The following is a 23,724-nucleotide window of genomic DNA, read 5'->3' as shown; positions in this document are numbered from 1 at the left end:
CATTATTTTGGTATGCAGAAGAAGGAAACCTGAAATGAATCTCATGACATTTCTGAAAACAGTTTCTGTTTCAATTTGATCTAAATCTTAGTCAGAAGAATTTGGTTTAAAAACATTTTTCAATGTACGAGGAAGGAACATTCTCTGTGTGTGTGTGTGTGTGTGTGTGTGTGTGTGTGTGTGTGTGTGTGTGTGTGTGTGTGTGTGTGTGTGTGTGTGTGTGTGTGTGTGAGTGAGTGAGTGAGTGAGTGCCTGCCTGCCTGCCTGCCTGCCTGCCTGCCTGCCTGCCTGCCTGCCTGCGTGCGTGCGTGCGTGCGTGCGTGCGTGCGTGTCTGTGTGTGTGTGTGTGTGTGTGTGTGTGTGTGTGTGTGTGTGTGTGTGTGCGTGCGTGCGTGCGTGCGTGTGTGTGTGTGTGTGTTGGGGGGAGGGGGGCGTTGCCACACAGGCCATTTTGCCTATATATACATTTGTTCAAATCTTCCGCATCACAGGGTGTCTTGCAAGGAAAAGCTGGTAAGGAGCCGAACACCACTGTGACATTCTTACTCTGGATTAGAGTGACAATCTGATAACATCATCACATTACTTGAGGACAATGTCTTCACCTTTTGGGAAAAAATGGGTGCTCCTAGTTTCTGGATCCAAAGGCTGGGCGGACTACCGCCATCAGGTAGGCCCTAACCTTTTCACTTTGCTATTGTAAACAGGAGGGTCAGTGTCTTATTTTAGTTATGGGTTAATAAAAGAACGACAGTAGGTGACAAGGTAGGCCACCTTTTAGTCATTCAAGCCAAAAAGTAATTTATTAATTTAGTCTCTTTTTATTCCCTTGCAGCAGTTGTACACACCACTATGTGAGTTGGTCTATAAATCCAACGCAAACTGGTTTGCTCTTTGGGTGAACGTTTGGACCTTGTTTGTGTCATTCACTGTTTACATAAGAAGAGCAACATGTGTTTAGGGCAAGGCCTGCCTTTTCTGTGCTCTATTTATTTTCTAGCTATGGCACTTGGTTTATCTTCTGTCTCAACACCTCAAACGTGCAATACTGTAACTCCCATTCCACAGGCTGATGTGTGCCGTGCCTACCAGATTATGCACCGCCAAGGAATTCTAGATGAGCAAATCGTGGTTATGATGTATGATGACATCGCAGATAACCCAGAGTAAGGTGTTCACTTTCTTCATTGCCAGCCTGTGGACATTATATAATTCACCAACATGCAACCACAATATAATAGCCTGTATTAAATGGCATGATAATACACCTATTTATGGATGCCTACCCAGTCCTAGCCATAGTTAATAGGCAGTTATGTAAAGCAAAGTACAGTCTAAAGTTAAGTCATGGCTTTGTCGGCAACATTGATCAATGTCATGCCATGAAAGCTTTGGCTGGGCCCTGGAAAAAGTCATCGGAAAGGCTACAACCACGACCACAACCACAACATAATTTCTAGCATATGTTGGGATTGCAAAAGAGTAGTGATTTTGTCATATTTACCTCCTGACATACCTCCTCAGCTGCTCATTTTCTTCTCTCTTTTCAGAAATAATTCCCCGAGAATTATCAAAAATGAGCCATTGGGTGGAGACGTTTATGAAGGTGTTCCAAAGGATTACACTAAAGCTGTAAAGTTACTTTATCAATTTCTTTATTTCAAATTACTTGAATGCTATATCATTATTTACTGGTGATAATGATCGATTTCCCTAGGATGTGACTTCATCAAATTTCCCTGCTGTTTTAAGTGGGAATAAATCGAAGCTCTCAACAGGAAATGCGAGCTCCAGAAAAGTGATTCAGAGGTGAATTTCTTTTCTTTTTCTTTTTTTTAAATATATTTAGTGTTGTATGGCATGGAAAGACATGGCCCTTGTTATACATATATTGCAGTTACCAGAATGTAAATGACCAAACTGTAAGTGTGTCAGTGGAGTGAAGAGATTTGAGATGTGGTGTATGTGCCATTTGTGCTTGGCCTTGTAGATCAGAAGAAAGAAACTGAATGTGCAATTAGCGGGGTAGACAATGATGTTACGAAATGGAGAATGGGTGTAGTATGATGGATAGGAGGTGAAGTTTGGGTGAAAAGTGTACTTGTACTTGCTGAATATAGATGTATTGTAATTTGAATTGTATTTATTGTATTTGAAGACAAATGAGCAGGGCATTGCAGTGGTCAGGCCTGGAGGTTATGAAGGCATGAGTAAGAGTCTTGGCAGTAGAGAGTCAAGTCAATTCGGTTTTATTATCAATTTATTTGCATGCACTGGTCATACAAAGAATTTGAAATTATGTTTCTTACTTTCCCATGCAGACATAGACATATAGTAGTTTAGGTATGGACATGACCATTTTTTTTCATTGTCCTAGTATGACACTCTAGTTTGGTGGTAGTAGTATTGGCACATATAAATAAATAACACAGTTTAAGAAGAACTATTGTAGACAGCTAAAAGTGTGTATTTACATTTGTGTTGGTAATTAGTTGTTTCAGGACAGTCATTCAAGTATAACAGGCATGAAAAGCAGCAGCAACGTGTGTGTGTGTGTGTGTGTGTGTGTGTGTGTGTGTGTGTGTGTGTGTGTGTGTGTGTGTGTGTGTGTGTGTGTGTTTGAGTTTAGTGCAGTTAAAGTGCAGTGTGTGTGTGTGTGTGTGTGTGTGTGTGTGTGTGTGTGTGTGTGTGTGTGTGTGTGTGTGTGTGTGTGTGTGTGTGTGTGTGTGTGTGTATGTTTTGAGTTAGTGCAGGTAGAATGTGCAGTCACAATATGGTATTGGGGGCAGGTGGGGCGGCTGTCAGTGATGGGAGGGTAGGGTGTTCAGCATCCTGATTGCTTGGTGTATGGACCTGTTTGCATGTCTGGTGGTACAGGAGCAGAGGCACCTGCACCTCTTTCCACAGGACAGGAGGCTGAACAGTTTGTGTTAAGGGTGGCTTGTGTCCTTGATGAACATCAGTGCTTTGCGGGTGAGGCGGGTGGTGTAAAAGTCCTGCAGGGAGGGGAGTGGTGCTCCAATGATCTTCCTCGCTGTATTCACAACGCATTGGAGCATTTTCCTGTTTTGCTCCATGCAGCTTCCTCCCCACACTGTAATGCAGCTGGACAAGATGTTCTCTATGGTCCCTCTGTAGAATGTTGTCATGATGGAAGGTGTAGCACTTGCCTTCTTCAGTTTGCGCAAGAAGTAGAGGCGCTGTTGGGCCTTCTTCGCCAGTGACGTAGTGTTGGTGGTGGTCCATGAGAGGTCGTCGCTGATGTGCACTCCAAGGAGTTCCTTCAATATCCTGATGTAGTGAGAGGGTTTGAAGATGCTTTTGAGTGGGAAACATGGATATATGGGGAAGTCAAAGGAGAGTGCAGAATCAATGACAGGGTTTTTATTATTCTGGAGATAGTGGTGTTTAAAACAACAATTGATTAGTATGACTAACTGCATTGCAGTGGTGTAACGGTGCAAATTCGCCTTACGCATAATATGAATATCCAACTGTGAGATCAGTGGAATCGTTTCTCTCTTAGATGGATTGTAAAACAAACCTCTCAGGACAAACTTTGCCCAATTTTACAATAGACTGCACCTCACAAAGATTGACAGGGGACATGTTTTCAGTTTTTAAAGATGATAAATGTTTTTCATTTTTCAGCAACAGCAAAGACACCATTTTTGTGTACATGACAAACCATGGAGGTTCTGGATTGTTCTCTTTTCCAGCAGCGCATGATGTTGTAAGCAACACAAACCTGATTTATAAATTAAGTTAATTCTCGTTTTTTGTGTTGTAAGCATCCTACTGTGTTGTAGGCTATACGGTATACTGTATTGTGTACCTATATTGCATATATCCCACTATATTGTCCACACTGACGTGAGTTGCTTTCAATCCCATTGTTATTGTGTATCGTGTAAATTGCACATGTGAATAGAATCAATAAAAAGCCTTCTGTTCTATTGCAAGGTCAAATTATCAGAGTATCACTGTGTTAGCACAAATCTAATGGTTGATGACCCTGTTCCATCGCTATCAATAATGCGATGTTTTCTCCCTTGTTATCTCCCTCACACACTAGCTTCATTCTGAGGACCTTGTGAACACCCTCACAGAAATGGCAGACATGCACAAGTTTGTTCAGGTTTGCAAAGTTATTTAAAGATTTCGACTGAATGCTAAAAATGTTACATTTTAGTAATCCCATGTCTGCTATCTGTGCTATAGCTTGTGATTTTTGTGGAGAGCTGTTATTCTGGTTCGATGCTGAAAAACCTTCCACACAATATTCCAGGTAGGTTTTCTGTTTTTATTGGTGCTTGGGTCTCTCCAAACACATTACAGCATAATCACATTACAAATGTTTAAACTATGGTATGGAAATATTTTACATGTCACTATCCATCATTTTATGTTCACAGTGCACACACACACATGCACACCCAGATGCACGCACACACACATATGCATACATATGCACGCACACACGTGCGTACACACAACATAACAACACTATCACTATACATAATTTTATTCTCTCTCTCTCTCTCTCTCTCTCTCTCTGTCTCTCTCTCTCTCTCTCTCTCTCTCTCTCTCTCTCTCTCTCACACACACACACACACACACACACACACACACACACACACACACACACACACACACACACACACACACACACACACACACACACACACACACACACACATCACCAACAACAACAGCATTACTCCCCTCTCCCCAACACGGGGGTTGGACCAGGTATTGCAATTTTCCTGTCTGTTTTTTTGTCACCAGTGTAAGTGTCATCATCTGTAGCACCAAACACTCCTCGTCATACACTCCAGCAAACACACAAACAAACAGGTTGATATCTCTGAGTGCTCCTAGTATAACTACGTATAAATACAAGGAAATATAGGAAATATGCTGCTTCTTTACACTGATATCAAGTTATTAAACACACTCTTTTTCAGTGTATGGCATAACTGCAAGCCCTCCTGATAAGTCATCATATGCAGCCTTCCACGATAGATGGAGAGGCACCTACCTGGCAGATGTATACTCTGCAATCTGGATGGACTTTGTTGAACGGGTTTGTAATACAAAACATGACAACTCAAACTGTCACTGGCCAGCTTTGCAAAAAGGAATGGCAGAATTATAGGATGACAAAAGTTTTGAAGCAAATGCTGAACCTTGGCAAAATTCCTTGAGCAATATTGTGACTTTCTTAAAAACAGATCTGCCTTTCTTTTCTTTTAAAGAATGAACTGGAGAGAACAACATTTGAGGAACTGTTTAAACATCTGAGCTTTGAACTTTGGAGACAGAACTTACCTCGTTGTCAGCAATATGGGAATACCGTAAGTTGTTAGTGGGTTAAATGAAACCCCAACCTTTCAAACCTTTCAATTCCCTTTATTTCCCAACGTTCAAAGCAGAAAGGTACAGTACAAGTGTGATCATCTACATTTGCCTTGTTACATATTACAGTACAGTGTGTCCCAAAAAGTCAGTACACTTTTTCTCCTAAGAACTATTGCTGCTGCATTTTGGATTAGTTGAAGCTGTTTGATGGTCCTTTTTGGGAGGCCTAAGAAAATACTACTGTATTGCAATAGTCAACCCTACCGGAAATGAAGGCATGCATTAGCTTTTCGGTAACACTTTATTTTAGGGATACATCTATTAGCACGAATACATACAATATTAATGCCTGTGTAAGTAACTTGTAAGGCATGTACTAAGCAAAATCAGACAGTTGTTAGACATTTATTCGCAAATGTTTTGTTCATGCACAATAAGGGATTTATTACCAATACAACCTTAATAAGGACCTAGTAGACTTACATTTCTATTTATGAGTAAGCAGTAAGGACCAGAGTACAATGTGTATAAGCTCCTGGTACACTGTGTGAACAAACCCTGGGGTGAGTTTCTCAAAAGAGAAGTTGTTAGCCTGTTAGCAACTTCGGTAGTTGCCAATGGGAAAATGCATTGAAAACAACAAAGTAGCTAATGTAGTAAGCAACTTTGGTTTTGAGAAATTCACCCCAGAACAGTGTGACAACAGATGTGGAATAAGGGTCCCTATTCTAAAGTGAGGCAGGTAACACTTTATTTTAGGGATACATCTATTAGCACTAATACATACAATATTAATGCCTGTGTAAGTAACTTGTAAGGCATGTACTAAGCAAAATAAGACAGTTGTTAAGCATGTATTCACAAATGTCTTGTTCATGCCCAATTAGGGATTTATTACTAATATAACCTTAGTAAGGACCAGTAAGCCTATATTTCTATTTATTAGTAAGTAGTAAGTGGCAGAATACAATGTGTATAAGCTCCCGACACACTGTGTGAACAAACCCTGAACAGTGTGAAAACAGATGCGGAATAAGGGTCCCTATTCTAAAGTGATGCATTGGTCAGCTCAGATGGCTCAGGGCCTCCACACTACCAAAGTCCCCCTTGTTACCTAGGGCCCCCACACCACCCAGGCCCGCACTACCTAGCCCCACCCAATTAAATAATTAATATCTGCCCAGATAAGTCATCTAGTTTTCTCTTGCTCATTTCAATGTTAGGAAGGTAACAGGAGTCTTTATATCGCAAGGATTGAACGTACACTTGTCAATGACGGTGGGTTGGTGAGATGTAATTTTTTTCATGTACCACTGATTTTTAATTGTAAAAACCCCCAAAATAAATGCAGAACATTAGAATAATAGTTTTGAAGCAAAACTTAACTATTCTTTTGTGATAATTGAGTTAATGTTCGAGAACATTTGCTTCAAGAAGTGCAGTGCATGATGGGTACGCAATCTAGGCCAACAGACAACCTACCCAGCTCTGAGCCTACGTCCTTAGCTCCTCCCCTCACTCGTGAAATTTAGTTGCTATCCAAACAATTTGCCATGTATGTAACAACAGAAATATTATCATTGCTACATTGGCCATGCATTGCATTGCTGACTAAGGGCGTACCCATCATGCACTGCACTTCTTGGAGATAAGTTTCTCAAACATTAACTTATTTATCACAAAGGAATAGCTTAGTTTTGCTTCCAAACTATTACTCATCGTTATATTCTGCATTTATTGTAGGGTTTTTACAATTAAAACTAATTGGTGTATGAAAAAAATTACATCTCACCACCCACCGTCATTGAGAAGTTTACGTCCAATCCTTGCTATATAGTTCTTCCTATTACTCACCATTGCATTAAGTAGGAAAAGTGAGATCTATGCAACAAAGGACACTAATGTAGAATTAAACACATTCTTACACTTTGCTTTCTAGGGGGGGGCGGTAGAGTCGGGGCCCTAGGTAGTGTGGGGGCCCTATGCCAGCCATCTGGGCTGACCAATGCCTCACTTTAGAATAGGGACCCTTACTCCACATCTTATTTCACACTGTTCAGGGTTTGTTCACACAGTGTGTCGGGAGCTTAAACATATTGTATTCTGGCCCTTACTGCTGACTCATAAATAGAAATCTAGGTCTACTAGGTCCTTACTAAGGTTATATTGGTAATAAATCCCTAATTGGGCATGAACAAGACATTTGCGAATAAATGTCTAACAACTGTCTGATTTTGCTTAGTACATGCCTTACAAGTTACTTACTAAGGCATTAATATTGTATGTATTAGTGCTAATAGATGTATCCCTAAAATAAAGTGTTACCGTGAGGCATTGCTCAGCCCACATGGCTTAAGACCCCCACACCACCTTGAGACCCCACTCTACTCAGCCCTCCTTGGGAAGCAGAGTATAAGAGCATATGCAGTCCTGCATCAGTGAAACTAAAAGTCTTATATATGATAATGTTACAGGAAGCAACATATCCCAAGGATTGGACGTGAACTTCTCAATGACGGTGGGGTGGTGAGATGTAATTTTTTCATACACCAATTAGTTTTAATTGTAAAAACCCTAAAATGAATGCAGAATATAACGATGAGTAATAGTTTGGAAGCAAAACGAAGCTATTCCTTTGTGATAAATAAGTGAATGTTTGAGAAACTTAGCTCCAAGAAGTGCAGTGCATGATGGGTACGCCCTTTGTCAGAAATGCAATGCATGGACAATGCAGCAATGATAATATTTCTGTTGTTATGTACATGGCAAATTGTTTGGATAACAACTAAATTGCACGAGTGAGGGGAGGAGCTAAGGACGTAGGTAGACTCAGAGCCGGGTAGGTTGTCTGTAGGCCTAGATTGCGTACTCATCATGCACTGCACTTCTTGGAGCTAATGTTCTCAAACATTAACTTAATTATAACAAAAGAATAGATTAGTTTCGCTTCAAAACTATTATTATAATGTTCTGCATTTATTTTTTTTAATTTTTTTTACAATTAAGTGGTACATGAAAAAAATTGCATCTCACCAACCCACCGTCATTGACAAGTGTACGTTCAATCCTTGCTATATATTGGCTCCTGTTACCTCTTTAAAATACATCTGAACAAAGGAGTAATAGATATCTCCACTGGTTAGATGTTGACTGATCAATACAGCTTTACACTTTGCTGATCGGGGGGGGGGGCTAGATAGTGCCTAAGCCAGGGATGTCAAACTCAAATTGACCGAGGGCCAAAATCAAAATCTGGATTGAAGTCGCGGGCCAAACTGAGTGTTTTTACAAAAAATTAGCTAAAATTGCTCATGTTTAAATTTATGTTTGAACAGATTCCCCTCATAGTTCAATGTTGCCTGCACATATTCTGTTGCATTTCATTGTGAGCTGTTTCAATGGCCTGGGCCCACTCATATTTGTGTGATATTCGAATTTTCATGTTCAAAATCTTAATACGCTATACAGTTGTGGTGTATGTGGGCCAACTGTAATACACATTTCAAATGATCTCGCGGGCCAAATAAAATGGCTCCGCGGGCCAAATTTGGCCCCCGGGCCTAAGTTTGACATCCCTGGCCTAAGCCATCTGGGCTGAGCAATGCATGACTTTAGAATAGGGACCCTTATTCCACCTCTGTTTTCACACTGTTCAAGGTTTGTTCACACAGTGTGTCGGGAGCTTATACACATTGTATTCTGCAACTTACTACTGACTAATAAATAGAAATATAGGCTTACTGGCCCTTACTAAGGTCATATTAGTAATACATCCATAATTGGGCATGAACAAGACATTTGTGAATACATGCTTAACAACTGTCTGATTTTGCTTAGTACATGTTACTTACACAGGCATTAATATTGTATGTATTAGTGCTAATAGATGTATCCCTAAAATTAAGTGTTACCAGCTTTTCTAGATTGTGTTTGATGAGGACTGTGTGCATATTTTGCATATCAATGGGTCAGTTTGTACTCCAGCAGAGACTGTATCAGACACAGTTGCTGAGGGTTTGTTGATGTGTCGTGTCTAGGTAGATACAGATACAGGTCGTTTATCGTTTACAGGTGCGAGTATTGGTCAGCCAGAACTTTGGCCATAGTCCAGTTCAGCTATCCCAAATTCTATTGTAGCAGATAATAAATCCTCAGTCCTGTCTTAGAGTGAGCTGTTCTCTGGGAAAATCATTCACACCAACATGAAAAATTATGCGTTCAAATGTTTTGTGGTCTGACTATTTGAGGAATATTTTCTGTAGTGCCACGGACTGACGCATAGACAAGACACTGGGATAGGTTTACCTCCAAAATTTCTCACAGTGAAGTCGATGACAACAAGAGTTGTGGGAGAGACATGATTTGATTTCTTTGGTTGCTGTCCAGTATTTGCATTGCTTATGTTGTTGAGATGCAATGTACGGTCAGTTTTCATTGTGGGAGCAGCTGGTTCCAAATGTCCAAGGCAGTCAAATCTGCTGCGAAGTGTTACTGTATGGCCTGCTGGATACAAGCTTGTTTGTGCTCGGAGCGTGTTGGTTAGGTGGCAACAGGAGTTGAGGTAAATACCGTGTGTCTCTGTCTTTGGGTTGATCACCTTTTCCTTCCCAGTAGTCAGTACTTTTTTGTGAATCTATACAAACCGATTAATGCAGTCACACATTCCCCTCAGTGGCAACAGTAACCGGATAGGCGAGCATGCATTATGGAAGGGCAGACATTCTTTGTTCAAGCATCATCCACCTCTTTTTTTACATTACATCACATTACATTAGATTGCACTTAGCTGACGCTTTCATTGATTCAAAGCGACTTACAACTATTATTTTTCAGGGTATTGGTTACAGTCTCTGGAGCAATGTGGGGTTAGGTGCCTTGCTCAAGGGCACTTCAGCCATGGATGGGGATGTAGGGAGAGGTCAGGGGGGATTCCAACCGGCAACCCCTAGATTGAAAGGCTAACTCTCTAACCACTAGGCCACGGCTGCTCTTTCAGTGTGTCATTTCCGCATTTTGCCATAATCTCATTACACTGTACATTATTGTTTACTTAAGCGTGGGCACGTACTTAACTGTTTCCCAAATGTTCATACTAGTAAAACATAAATGTAAATGGCTACTTCTTTGGTAGTTTTTGGACTTAGGGCAGTGCAGGGGTGCGTTTCTCAAAAGCGTAGTTGCTAACTACGGTAGCTACTTTGGTGGTTGCAATGCAATTTCCAAATGGCAACTACCCAAGTTGCTAACTGCTATTAACTATGCTTTCGAGAAATGTACCCCTTAGATGTTGGGGAGAGAGGGGTGGAGAGAGATGAAGTAGGTTTGGGAAATTACCCAGGTGAGATTGCCTGCATGTCTTAGCACTGTGCATCACAGAAGATCCCACTGAACTCTTACATCTGCTCAAATGCTCAAATCTATACAGGGTCTCAGCAAACTACCATTGAGTAGTGTCCTTGGAACAACTTCCCATGAACGTGTGGTTTTCGCCAGAAAGGAATTGAGACTAACCCACCTGACCGTCAGCCATGAAGTCCGTCACAAAATTTACCAGGGTAAAATCGAATCAGAAAAGCAAGGTGCCATGAAAAGAGACTTGGAAACAGCATATGAAGAATACAAAAAAGTAAGAAGCTACCACAATAGTCTTGCTCACTGCAATAGTGTCTATCCCCATTTTAGTCATATCATATTGAAACCTGCTGTGAACACATTATAGCAAAGCATTGCAAATGACATTACAGTGCCTTACATTTCTAGAAACAACGCAGCATGGCCAAAGGTGTGGAGATCTTCAAAGTGCACTGTTCCAAGGGCCGTTGTCTTGTCCCAAAAGAGCAGCGAGAGCTAACCAGTCAGAGCGACTTCAAGAGGGTTACAGAAAGCTTCAGAGAAATATTTTGGGATCTACATGACGAAATGGTATTTAATTTTACTCACTCACCTCAAGCTTCTGTTACTGTGGAAAATAAACCATTACTTGTGATTCATTTAAAGGACAATGCAGGCCATTTTACAAACATATCTGATGTGTTTGAGATCAAAGAATGCTGGCAAAAGGGAAAATTATGAGCAAATGTAATGTGGGCTGCACCAAGTTTGGCTCAGGCATGAATTTCCATCAAGGTGGGCGATAATGAGCAAGCTTTTAAGTTTCTCTCATGCTGTTAACATGTATCAAAATGCTTTTGAGCGGTTTGTCCCTGACATGTGGGGCCATACAATTTAACCCAGTGCATAATTTTTGCAGTAGCGAGCACAGACACAGACCTACATTTTGAGGTTTTAGAAGCAGTGCACGTACAGTAGGCCTACCTCTTATCTTCTGGTTTCTACAGACGGCCACACAAATTGACCGCCAAAGTCATACAATTCAGTCATCCAAATTGGTGTTTTTGTCCATCAGAAATGACCCTCATGAACAGAATTGAACAATGTCAACACATTTTGAAGGTGCTTCTCTGACAGTGCACAAAAAAGCCACTAACAGCCAAAAAGTGCATTATTCCCTGGCAGTTACTGGAGTGAATGACTTCTGTGGATATCGGAAGATCATACATGGTATCTCCCCTGGTTCTAAAAGCTCAAAATGTATCATATCTGTACTAGCTAATGCTATTATGCATTGGGTTAAATTATATGGGCCCACACACAATGGGTAATCTGCTCAAACGCCTTTTGATACATGTCAACAGTTTGGGAGATGGTTAAAAGCTTTCTTGTTGTCACTTGCTTTGATGGAAATGTGGGCAAGAGTCAAACTGCCTGCATAAAATTTAGTGAAGGTCACATGAAATTTCTTCACGATTTTCCCTTTAGACAACTTTCCCTTTGGCCTCAAACTTAATTTATTTAATTTATTTAAAAACGTAACTTAACTTAATATATTTGTAATACGGCTGGGGTTCTCCTTAAAAAAATGTGTATACCACTGAACCTTTGCTCCCTGCTTTTCACGCTCACCTGCTGCATGCAAGCATGAAAAAAGACTGTCGTGAATCAGTACTTTGGTATTGTTTTGCTAGCAGATTTACTCACAGCTGCAAGAGCTTGGAGGAGCACTTTTGTGATTTAGTTGCGTGTTTAGTATTTCAAAGCGATACTTTTTCAATACTAATCCATGTTTGCATATTAAATCATCTAAATAATAGAAAGGCAGTAATTAACCTGATTGTGGACCGACGTTCCAACCTTCACGGCACTGATACGCCTCCCTTTCCTTTGTTTTTCCTCTTTAGCTGGAGTTGACACTGCCTGTGCCACAGGTCTTGTTGGAAGTCATGGAATTCAACGTGGATGTCGAGCAGTAAGGACTCACTTCTTTCTGTTCCACTATCTGTTTACCCATGGGCCTTTATCACATGCTACATGTTTAGGCCCACTGCTTGGAATTCCATGAAAGACAAAATCAGGCTAACTGTTCCATTGTTTCACTTTCTTTCAGCATAATAGAGGGAATAGCTCTGATGAGGACCGTCGTGGATACCTTCATGTAAGATGAAATGCTTCCTCTAGAAAACATGGGGAAATTAGCTAATTAACTTATTATTCTATGATTATTCCATGCAACTAAACTATTTGGAGATTTACTGTAATAAGTTATTACAGTAATACTTCATAGTAGTAGTTTATTAAATGAAAATACACAAAGGCTTTATTGCATCTGCTTTATGAATCTCTCTATACTATACTATACTATACTATACTATAGGCCTACTATACTATATTATACTATAGGTGAAATCTGTGAATCATATGATAATATGGTCAATAACATGTATTAATTGTTGACTGTTATTTGTCAGGGTCTTTGGAAGATTTCCAATCTTGGTTGTCAAATTTTGCATGACCCTCCCCTAGCGAGCTTGAAAACTTTGGCGACTCTCCCCACGACATTGTCAAAAGATACATGACCCTCCCTTACAGAGAAGTGTCATCCGTACTCAGTGGCATGCACAGACATTTTGAGGGGCAGGTGCTCAATCTGTGCTGGTGGGGCACATGTGCAACATCTGGCTGCCTTACTAGGAATATATATTGTAAAGGGCATTATAATCACGTTTTTAATCATATCAATATGGACCAAAGTACATTGTGGTGGAAATAATTCTTAAAGAATACCTTTCAAAAGGGCATTTTTTGCTCAATACGGTAAAGGGGCAGGTGCTTCAGCACCATCTCGTCCCTATCTGTGCACACCTATGCCCACACTATAACTTTTGACAAGCGTCGATTGACCAACATTGCTGTTTACAGAATGTTAGTGGATTCTGATCTTGAACACACTACAGTATACTTTGCAAATTTGGTGTCCATTTCAGTAGATCAGTGGTTTTCAAACTTTTCGCTGCGCAGAATCAAAGGAAAGGTGACTGGTGAGATTAAACAAAGGGGGACTGCAGTCGAATGCAGATGTGTGTTCATTTCCTATGCTATTCAAATTCATGACAGTTAATAATATAATGTCGGTGAGGGCTTTAAAATTATTTACTTATTGGCGAGACAGGAAATCATTTCCTTGGTGGAAATAAAACCCAAATCATATGTCACACGCCCCCCCTGAGATGCCTCCGCGCCCCCCCAGGGGGGCTTACGCCCCACTTTGAGAAACACTGCAGTAGATTGACTGAAAAATGAGAAAAAGTCGCACCATGCATATGGTGCGACCTTTTCTCATTTTTCAGTTTTACAATTGTTTGGTCAGCACCCTTAAAAGAAAAGGAAAAATTGTTGGATGAAGCCTGCTCCAACCTTTATGAATATATTGACTGACAAATCAACAAACTTCGGGGGAAAGGGGTCCTGATGGTCTGATCAATTTTAGCGAAAGGGGAAGGCGTTTCTGAGGATTGTGTTACATCGAAACATAGCCTACACAAACAAGGTTTTGGAATGTTTTTTTTAAAGATGTTGCAAACATTTTTGAATGTCCCTCCCCTTTAGATCAAAAAAATGTTGGTTGACCCTCCACTCAACAAAGAAAAAAATGCCATGACCCTACCCCATTTTCCTCCGGTGACCCCAATAATGAATAACAAACAGTCCCTTACATGAAAATAAATATTTTTTTATCACCCTTGCCATCCTTACAGCCCTCCTGCTCGTACGAGGCGTCGCCATATTCGCCGTCTTCGCCGGGAGCTGAGCATGCCAGTTGAGTAGGAGGAGTGGACTCTAACACTCTGGACAGCTACCAACCAATCATCCCCTCATCATCCCAAGCACTCAACCAATCAGCGGCCAGCATCGGCAGAGTAGTGAGACCCAGAGAACATACCATAGATATTAAGTGGGCTTTGACCATATGGAACAGGAACTGTCAATGGCCGCGTTTGTGATGGTGCAGTGCTGCTTTTACTTTCCAGTTTGATTATCTGTGATTAAGTTTCATTTAGTAGCTTAGCATGTGGATACATATACAATATAGTTGTTATTTGATTTGATCTATGGGGTAGAGCAAGGTACTGTAGTTCTACCTGTAATTAGGCCTACATACGGTATATCTGTAATCTCATATTTTTTTCCCTGTCTTTCCCATGTTTAGCAGAAATAAAATCGCAGGAAAAAGAAACTGTGAAAATGAATAAATAAATAAACAAATGTTTGTTGCTATTCAATCTGCTCTTACATTCTGATATAAAACATGGCATATAAAAGCATGGGTTTTGAGTAATGACAATACATAAGCTTTATATTATCAATAAAATAGCTTTATCAATACAATATTGTGTTGTGCCCGCACCAACTTTGATGTCGTATAATTCCTTAACGACTTAAGCTACGAAACTTTGTGACTTTTCCTAACATTTAGTTGGCTACACATAAGTAGCGAAATATTAGGTTTATTATTTTTGCCGTTGCCATGGCAACGGTTTTCTGACAGGTATGTCTGACCAAAAATCACTATGACGCCATTTTCTGACTTATATTTTCATATTTTTTTGTTATTTCCAGTAGCATCAAACAACTTTGAGAGCATTTAAGTGGTTTGAAGCATATAATCATTAAAATTTAAGCGCATTACCTAAATTTGATTGAAAATACATTATGGCGAGATTTTGGGCATAATAAGATAATGATGTCATAATGACATCATAATACCAGATAATTACACAAAAATGATGTCATTCATAAATGTCCATAATGTAGATCATCTCCCCCAAGTTTCGTAGTCATACTGTATTCTGTTCATGAGTTATGGGGGGGGGATGGGGGGTCAAAAGAGCCCCCACCACTGCCATAATGTAGTAGATCATTTCCAATCTGTGGACCGAGGCCCACTGGTGGGCCACGAAGGCATTGCAATTAAAAAAAAAACTAAAAAAAAAGTATTTCTGTGCATGTGAAAACAATCGTACGCATTGTATTGTATATGGACTGAAGGGATACCCTGAATGTTGCAACCCCCTGTTGTTGTTGGCTATGTTCGTATTTACATTGTTTATTGTGTTAGAGGTGGGTCGAAGGGATTTGTAAGATTATCAGGTGGGCCCCAAGTGGGAAAAGTTTTGTAACCCCAGCTGTAGACCATTAGATTGTACAGAGTACTATACAGTGATTAAATACGTGTGCTTATGTCATCCTTAAATGCCTAAGTCACTGATCAATAGCTTATATTGACCAGTATTTCATTAGTTCACCCATATTTGGTTTGTATTTATTCACGGAAAGTTTCCATATATGTACGACATATTCTATATACAAATATGGTGTTGCTTTTGTGTATCGACCTTTTGAAGAAATCCCCAGGCTCCACATGTCCCCACCCCCCCACCCCCCTCCTCGCCCATCAATACATAATCAATACTGCCCACGTGTCCCCTTGCCCATCATGTACTGTAACAGACTCATCAGCAGCACATGTCCTTACCAGGGGCAATACCACCCACTCTTCAAATGTCAACACAGCCATCACAACCACGCCATCTGTCCTGATGGAAACAGCTGGGTTTTTTTTCAGCATACAGCCTAAAGAAGAGTTTTAGCAAATGTAAGTGTTTCAGTGGATGTTTGTGTGAAGCCTTTTTTGGTATCTCCTAATTTTGAAATTATGCAGTGGAGTGAATGCAAGTGTTTGTAAATTTGACTGGGTGTGTTTCAAATCTGGTATTCTTAATCCGTATTATAACTTGGATCATGCCATCTTTACATCCTCTAATGGTCATTCAATCCAAACTGTGATGCAGTCTCATAAGATTTTTATAATTTGATGTGTGAGGAACTCTGTGTGTTTGCAATGCTTGTTTGTGTGCATGTGTGCACAGTATGTGTGTGTGTAAACAGTATTTTCAGGTCTAAAATGTGTTGCGTATATACAGTTTTTTCTTTATTAACATTTTGTGTGTTTGGAAGCAATGTAATATTACGCCAATGTTCAGCTCAGATTGATCCTTGATATGTGCAACCAACTCTGATGCAACAAATGATGAATAGCATGTGTCTCGTTCCAGATAGTCAGATGTTCCAACACATTTTTTGTCTGCGTGTATGACTATGTGTGTATGCCTGTGTTGGTTCTGTATGTATAACTCTGTGTAAAAGTGTCTGACAGTATGTTTCAGTATGTTTCAGTATTTGTCAGTATGTAACTGCAATATATGATCACAATATGCAGGGCATATCATACTATCATGTTAGAGTGTGTTTGTGTGTGTACGTGTGTCTGCTCGTGTGTGTGTTTGTGTGTGTGTGCGCGTGAGGCGTACGTGTGTGTGTGTGTGTGTGTGTGTGTGAGCACGCTCGCGTGTGTGTATGTGTGTGTGTCCTTGCGTGCGTGTGTGTGTACATGCACATGTTGTTGTACTGCATGTGGTATGCATGCATAAGCATAGTCTGACTCTGTGTGTTCTCCAGATGCAGGAAGTTGTCAGTGTGCCAGTTGATTGCGCTCCCCCATGGCATCCCTGTGGTGCAAAGCATGATGGAAACTCCCATGAGGCCCGGCAGCTGTGCTGTGACAGTGGGGGTGCACCAGGCAAAGGTGGAGTAAACAGGAGTAGCATCCAGTCATCTACGGGCACGTGTCAGGGTAGTCCCCATTCATCTGTGCAGATGAGCCGTAGTCTTCAGTCATCGTCTGACATGAGTCGGGCTAGCCTTCACTCGTCTGTTGAGAGCATTGGGGCGGAGGATGGCGCCGCCCCTGCCCTCTCAGTCAGACAGGACCCCCCAGGTGAGGACCGACCGTCCTACTTTCTACTTTATTGTGTTAATCGATCATAGGCCTACAGTATGATATCTGTATATCAACATATACAGTACGTAGTTCCCAAATCTTCACATTGTTTACATCGTGAGTATGAATAAATGAGTGATTCTACGATTCCCCTACGCTTTTAAGTCCGTGGATTTTATTTGCCAATTCCACTAACTATTAACTGCATCCAATGATGTTTTGGACATTAGAAAACATTTATCTTTCATATAATACAGAAAGTGTAGACATGGCATTATTTCCCTCAGCAAGAATGAATATTTAATACTGGTTTTGGGCGTTTTCATGCCGTCCTGTTTTCCAAATGTCAGATTCAGTCTTCATATTAGCAGGTAAAGAAACTTGTTTTGCCCAAGACGATTGCAAATGTTGATTCACAGTAATCATCACAATATGACAAAACTGTCAGAAAGACCACTGTCCTTTCCATTATGCATGAAATTTGCCCTTTTGTGTGTGTCCACGAAAAATGTGTTAACCGTGTCACAGTCTGAAACCCCCTCGATAAATCAGTAATGGTTTGGTCTTAGGCCATACGAATAACATCACGTGATGTCATAACCTCTTTGGCAGGATATGGGAAGACTTTTTGGTAAGTTTTGAGCTCTATCCTTCCATAATTTAATCCATTCTTTTTCATGTTCTCATAGCGGGAAAATTGCCTGTCAACTGTGTTATCAACATATTCATAAGAATCTGAATTACAAATCACATGTAGAAAAACACAGATAAAGCATACAGATACATGAATTGATTAAGGTGTTGTGGTGGAACTTCTGAGGTCCTCAGTTAGCACAACACCATAAAAATGGCTGAAATGTCAACCGTGTTACCGTCAATGGTGTTACAATTAGCCAATTATGACAGTCAGGGTTGCCAGATGAGGGTGATGATTTCCAGCCCAAAACATTTTCAAAACCCGCCTAGAAGCACAAAATCCCGCCCAATTCTATTGATTTCTATGGCAAAAAGTGGGCTGGTTTTTCTGATGAATGCCATTTTTACCCGCACACGGCCATCCTAAGCAGCCCAATTGGGCGGGAACCAGCCCAATCTGGCAACACTGATGACACTGGAGGAGGAGTATGTTTTTGCCAATTTATCTCCATATTGACAGACAAACAAACGAAATAATTTGTTTTCTAGGGAGATGGGTTCGTCTGCTCTGTTTTTTTTCCCTAAAAAAGTGCCGACTTATTCCCCTGCACTGTTGACCGTAACACAGTTGAGTAACACGGTTGACTGTTTTGAAAGTGTTTTTCAGCTATTGATCCCTTATGTGTTGGAAAAATCCTATGAACACACACTAGGGATTATCTCTGGAGAAGGAAGTCTTGTGTAAGGAGGGTGACTAAATTCAAATCAGACGTTACAGGGATTTATAATGAAAAATGTGTCAGTCTGTATCACAGTGAATAATAAAATCCTACTTATGAAGCTCAACAATCACATTTTCTATATCAGTTGCACAGATTAATGACAACATTATTGCTAAGGGACATAAGCACTTTCAAACGCATGTTGTTTCAACTCTGTAGTACTTTTATATATGTTTGAAATGACATAGTATTTGTCCATAACACTGTTGACAAAATAATCAAGCAAATGTTCGCTTTCATTAGAGTATTTATCAAATTATTTAAGATTAAGTTTGGCAATTTGCTTGTTTGGAAACTTAAATATATACACTATTTAAACATCTAGGTCATTTAGTTGAAAAAAAATACTGATAATTGACATTTTGCTTTTGCCAAAAGCGTAGGGGAATCGTAGAATCACTCAAATACATCAAGTATTTAAATCGCATAGCGAACAAAAATTGTTATGTATAGGCCTACTTAAAAATACTTATGTATCATGTTATCCCTTTAGCTGGTTTACACACATATTATCTACTAACAAGTATAATAAAAATAATGAACCAAATAAGTACAAATATTTGAATTATGGCTTTATTACTACTATACACAGGGCTGACAAGATTTAACATTTATTGTGTATTTGGTCCCAGAGTACTCTCAAGGAGTTGAATTAGCACTGTATGTGTTCTTGAGCATCGGTTCAATCCTTCCATCTTCCATCTCACCCAAATCAAGTCGAGTCCAGCCAGGTCAGGTCAAGTGGACTTTATTGTCAAAAATCTATGTAACAGGGTTAGCACAGAAGTTTGAAATTGTCTCCAATGTGCAGTTTAACTAAGACATTTAATCAAGACATTGAAATTAATATCTCTCTCTCTCACCCCCCCCCCACTCACCCAAACACACACACACACACACACACACACACACACACACACACACACACACACACACACACACACACACACACACACACACACACACACACACACACAGGAAAGGGAAAGCTGAAGACAAATTAACTAACCTACTTATACATGAATTTACAATTCTTTCTCTGACACACTCATTCACAACATACACATAGACAACAATACACACTCAGTTTTCAAACACTGATATAGACATGTGCAATACAACACAATACAACACACACACACACACACACGCACACACACACACACACACACACACACACACACACACACACACACACACACACACACACACACACACACAACTAACCTACTCATACATGAATTTACAATTCTTTCTCTGACACACTCATTCACAACATACACATAGACGACAATACACACTCAGTTTTCAAACACTGATATAGACATGTGCAATACAACACAATACAACACACACACACACACACGCACACACACACACACACACACACACACACACACACACACACACACACACACACACACACACACACACACACACACACACACAACTAACCTACTCATACATGGATTTACAATTATTTCTCTGACACATTCATTCACAACATACACACAGACAACAATACACACTCAGTTTTCAAACACTGATATAGACATGTGCGATACAACACAATACAACACACACACACACACACACACACACACACACACACACACACACACACACACACACACACACACACACACACACACACACACATGATAAAGTTCTCACCTGTTTTCAAAGTCCTTGCCCTTGTTAATGGTGTTTCAAGTTCCCGTTTCCATCTCATGCAGGTCAGGAGCATCCTGTTGCCGAGGTCCTATCTCCGCATCCCGTTGCCGAGGGCAAAAAGCAGTGGGAGGCGGCCTGTCGGCATGGAGACTGCCTCCGCCCCCACCCCCGCCTCTGCCTTGTGCCTTTGGGCCAGTGTGGTGTCGTGACCTCTGCTGTGACGCCGGCAGTATTCCGTGCTCATGAGAACGTGCCCGCAATCCACCAGTACAGCAGGCATGTATGCATTTGGCATTTGGAAGTGTGTTTAATGCCCCGTTCTTTTGGTCAGTCGTTGTAAATTACAACTCTTTAACCAGAGTTCGTTCTCCCGACATCCGTTGTGTGTAAATTTGTTCTATTGCAACAGTTTGGGATGGTACAAATGTCTGAGAACACTAATGTTTAATGACTTGGCCTACGCTGAACTACTCCGAGATTACAGGTGTGTTTTGGAATTTAGCGTTCTATTGCACTTTCCCGGAGGCAAAGGTCGGCATTTTTACCAAGTCCTGACCATAATAGAACAAACCACGTTGGCAGGGGTGTAATAATCAGGGCCATTGTCAGCACTGGCCGGACCTGGGACAAAATCATCTGTTAGGGCCCACTCTCAATGCATTCAATGTAATGGGGACCCAATTCTGGGCCTTCTCTGTCCCTGGGCCTGGGACAACTGATCTGTTTGTCCCCCCATTGGTGGGCCTGGTAATGATAATTATTGGCTGGAAGGCAATTGAAGAGCTATAAGTGTTAGCCAGGCCGTGCCCTCCTAGTGACGCAACACCTTCAGCGTTGCTTCTAGTCAGGCCAGGAGCAATGCAAATATCGTCTCTGAGCTCCGGAAAAATTGGGAACTCCTCCCACTGTATCGGGCAAACAAGCGGTGGCAAACCAAGGGAGGCGGGTCAACCATGCCGTTTAGGATATTCAAGATTTGAAAGCCGATAATCAGGCTTATAAGTGTAGCCTCTTACTGCAGACTAAGGTAACCGATTATAAGACTTGGTACAATTTTGCAATATTGGTGACAATAAGGTCAATACAGAGGCTCTGCGTTAAGGGGGCAATCTTGCATATTTGTATCATCTCTATGCAAAAACCCTTTGGATAGCCACATACATATCTGTCATACTTTTATGACAAAGGGGACAGTTGTCCTGGGCCAAGGATAAAGGGGGCCCAGAATTGGGTTCTCATTGCATTGTATGTATTGGAAGCTGGGGACAGCAACAGGAACACTTGACCTCATCATCATCATCATCACATCATCTTCCCAGGTACGAGCCTGCCGTGCTGCAACCCAAAGCCTATCCTCTGTCCTCCATGCCCTCTCCTCCTGCACACCACGTCATGCAGCCCCAGCATGTGGTGGCCAAGGGCTGGGAGACTTGCATGCCTCGCCCGGTCCACATGGAGGCGCTGTTGTGGGAGAACGAGAGGCTGCGGACGGAACTGGGAGCCCACCAAGATGTCAACCTGACAATTCAGAGGGTATAATGCTTGCATGTGCACATGCACACACGCACGAACGCGCATACACATGCACGCACACACGCGCACGCACGCACGCACGCACACACACACTCACTCTTTCACTCCTATGGGGCACTGCCATTGTCTCCCATCCCTAATCCAGCAATGTTTTACTCTTTGAGTTTTTGTCATTAACAACCCTAATAGCACACACACACCCCCAGTAAGACACACACAAAAATAATGATTGTTGATTTAATTGACAGCTGGAGCAGGAGCTGAGGCAGGTGTGTGATGCGTACGGTCAGCTGATGCAGAGCTGCTCTGATAAAGAGGAACAGGAAGACCAGCAGAGGGCGCTGTTACTGCAGGAGATCAGGAGACTACAGCAGCTCAACACCACACTGACAGGTACACAATTTTATTCATTTCTTTATTTATTTATGGGGGGGGGGGTCAACTTTATTTAGACAAGACAGTGAAGAGTGGAACAGGAAGCAATTAGGAGAGAGAGACGGTGGAGGATCGGGAAATTACCTCGGGTCGGGAATTGAACTTGTGTCGCCCGCGTAGCAGTCCAGTGCCCAGCCCCCTAAGCCACCACTGGGCCACACAATGATTTTTTAGTAGAAAGATAAATCAAACCACGCCTGTTCAATACAAAGGAGTGTGCTCAAGTTCAGTCTCCTAAGCGGGTGTTGTCCCCTTCTTCTTCTACTGTTCCCGTGGTGTTTGGTGGCGTTTCAAGATCTGCTTATGTTATACAGACTCAGAGCACATTAATAATCATAAAATTAATTGAAAAAATTACTTACAGGTATTGCTTTGAACGGATGAAACAGGTTGTCATTAAAGGGTAACATTTAGGTTAAATTTATAACTAAATCTATACTGGATGTTGTCAGAAGAGGTGTTTTGAAACAAATGTAAAATTCACAGTCTGTAACCATGCGAAACTGCAATATTTTTATGAAAATGTATAATTTGAAAGCCATTCCGGTGTTACAGTTACAGCAGAGATTCTAGGAGTATTATGGGGCAACCGTATCTCGTGCCATTCGTGAAATATTTACGAACAAAACAAAACAAATCAACTGTAAGCTTCGTGGTGCCGTCACAAGATTTGTCTCGTTTGTCGTGGTTGGGTGACGAAAGGGGGAATTGACAATTGGGGTAGTTTGGTTCTGGGGGGAAGAATAATGGGGACGGATGTCAACAATGAAGCGTGAGTGAAGGGTAACTGGAAACGGGACTCACTAGTTTCATACGGTAATCAACCATTTCAAACAAGCGATTTAGGGTTAGGGTTAGATTTAGGGTTAGGGTTAGGTTAGGGACAACGTTGGAGGAAGGGAGAGATTACATGAAGCTGACACGATGACAGGGCTCCCCTCCCGGAATGCACGCTGCTTGGGGCACTCACGCTCTCTCTCTCGCCCTTTCTCTTACCCACTCTCTGACTCTCGTAGCCTACGGACGACAGTGAGCCTTGCCCAACCACGAAAAATCTCGTGACGGCACCACAAAGCTTACAGTTGATTATGATTTTTTCGCGAGACTGGGCTCTATGAGGATATGCCA

General features: G+C 41.2%; 1 protein-coding gene across 1 annotated transcript; it reads left to right on the top strand.

The window, feature by feature from the left end:
- Positions 1-505: 505 nt before the first annotated feature.
- Positions 506-14,906, top strand: LOC134468564 (legumain-like). The gene is made up of 14 exons (XM_063222471.1): positions 506-670; positions 1,069-1,166; positions 1,551-1,632; positions 1,718-1,809; positions 3,652-3,733; positions 4,076-4,138; positions 4,222-4,288; positions 4,968-5,086; positions 5,259-5,357; positions 10,787-10,987; positions 11,122-11,283; positions 12,600-12,667; positions 12,806-12,853; positions 14,454-14,906. The coding sequence occupies exons 1-14, from the start codon at positions 596-598 to the stop codon at positions 14,521-14,523; spliced, it is 1,326 nt and encodes a 441-aa protein (XP_063078541.1). The 5' UTR covers positions 506-595; the 3' UTR covers positions 14,524-14,906.
- Positions 14,907-23,724: the final 8,818 nt, after the last annotated feature.

The sequence above is a fragment of the Engraulis encrasicolus genome, chromosome 18, assembly GCF_034702125.1.
Source record: "Engraulis encrasicolus isolate BLACKSEA-1 chromosome 18, IST_EnEncr_1.0, whole genome shotgun sequence".
In the NCBI taxonomy this organism is placed as follows: domain Eukaryota; kingdom Metazoa; phylum Chordata; class Actinopteri; order Clupeiformes; family Engraulidae; genus Engraulis; species Engraulis encrasicolus.
The sequence above is the reverse complement of the archived record's forward strand: the minus strand, read 5'-3'. Positions and strand labels throughout refer to the sequence as shown.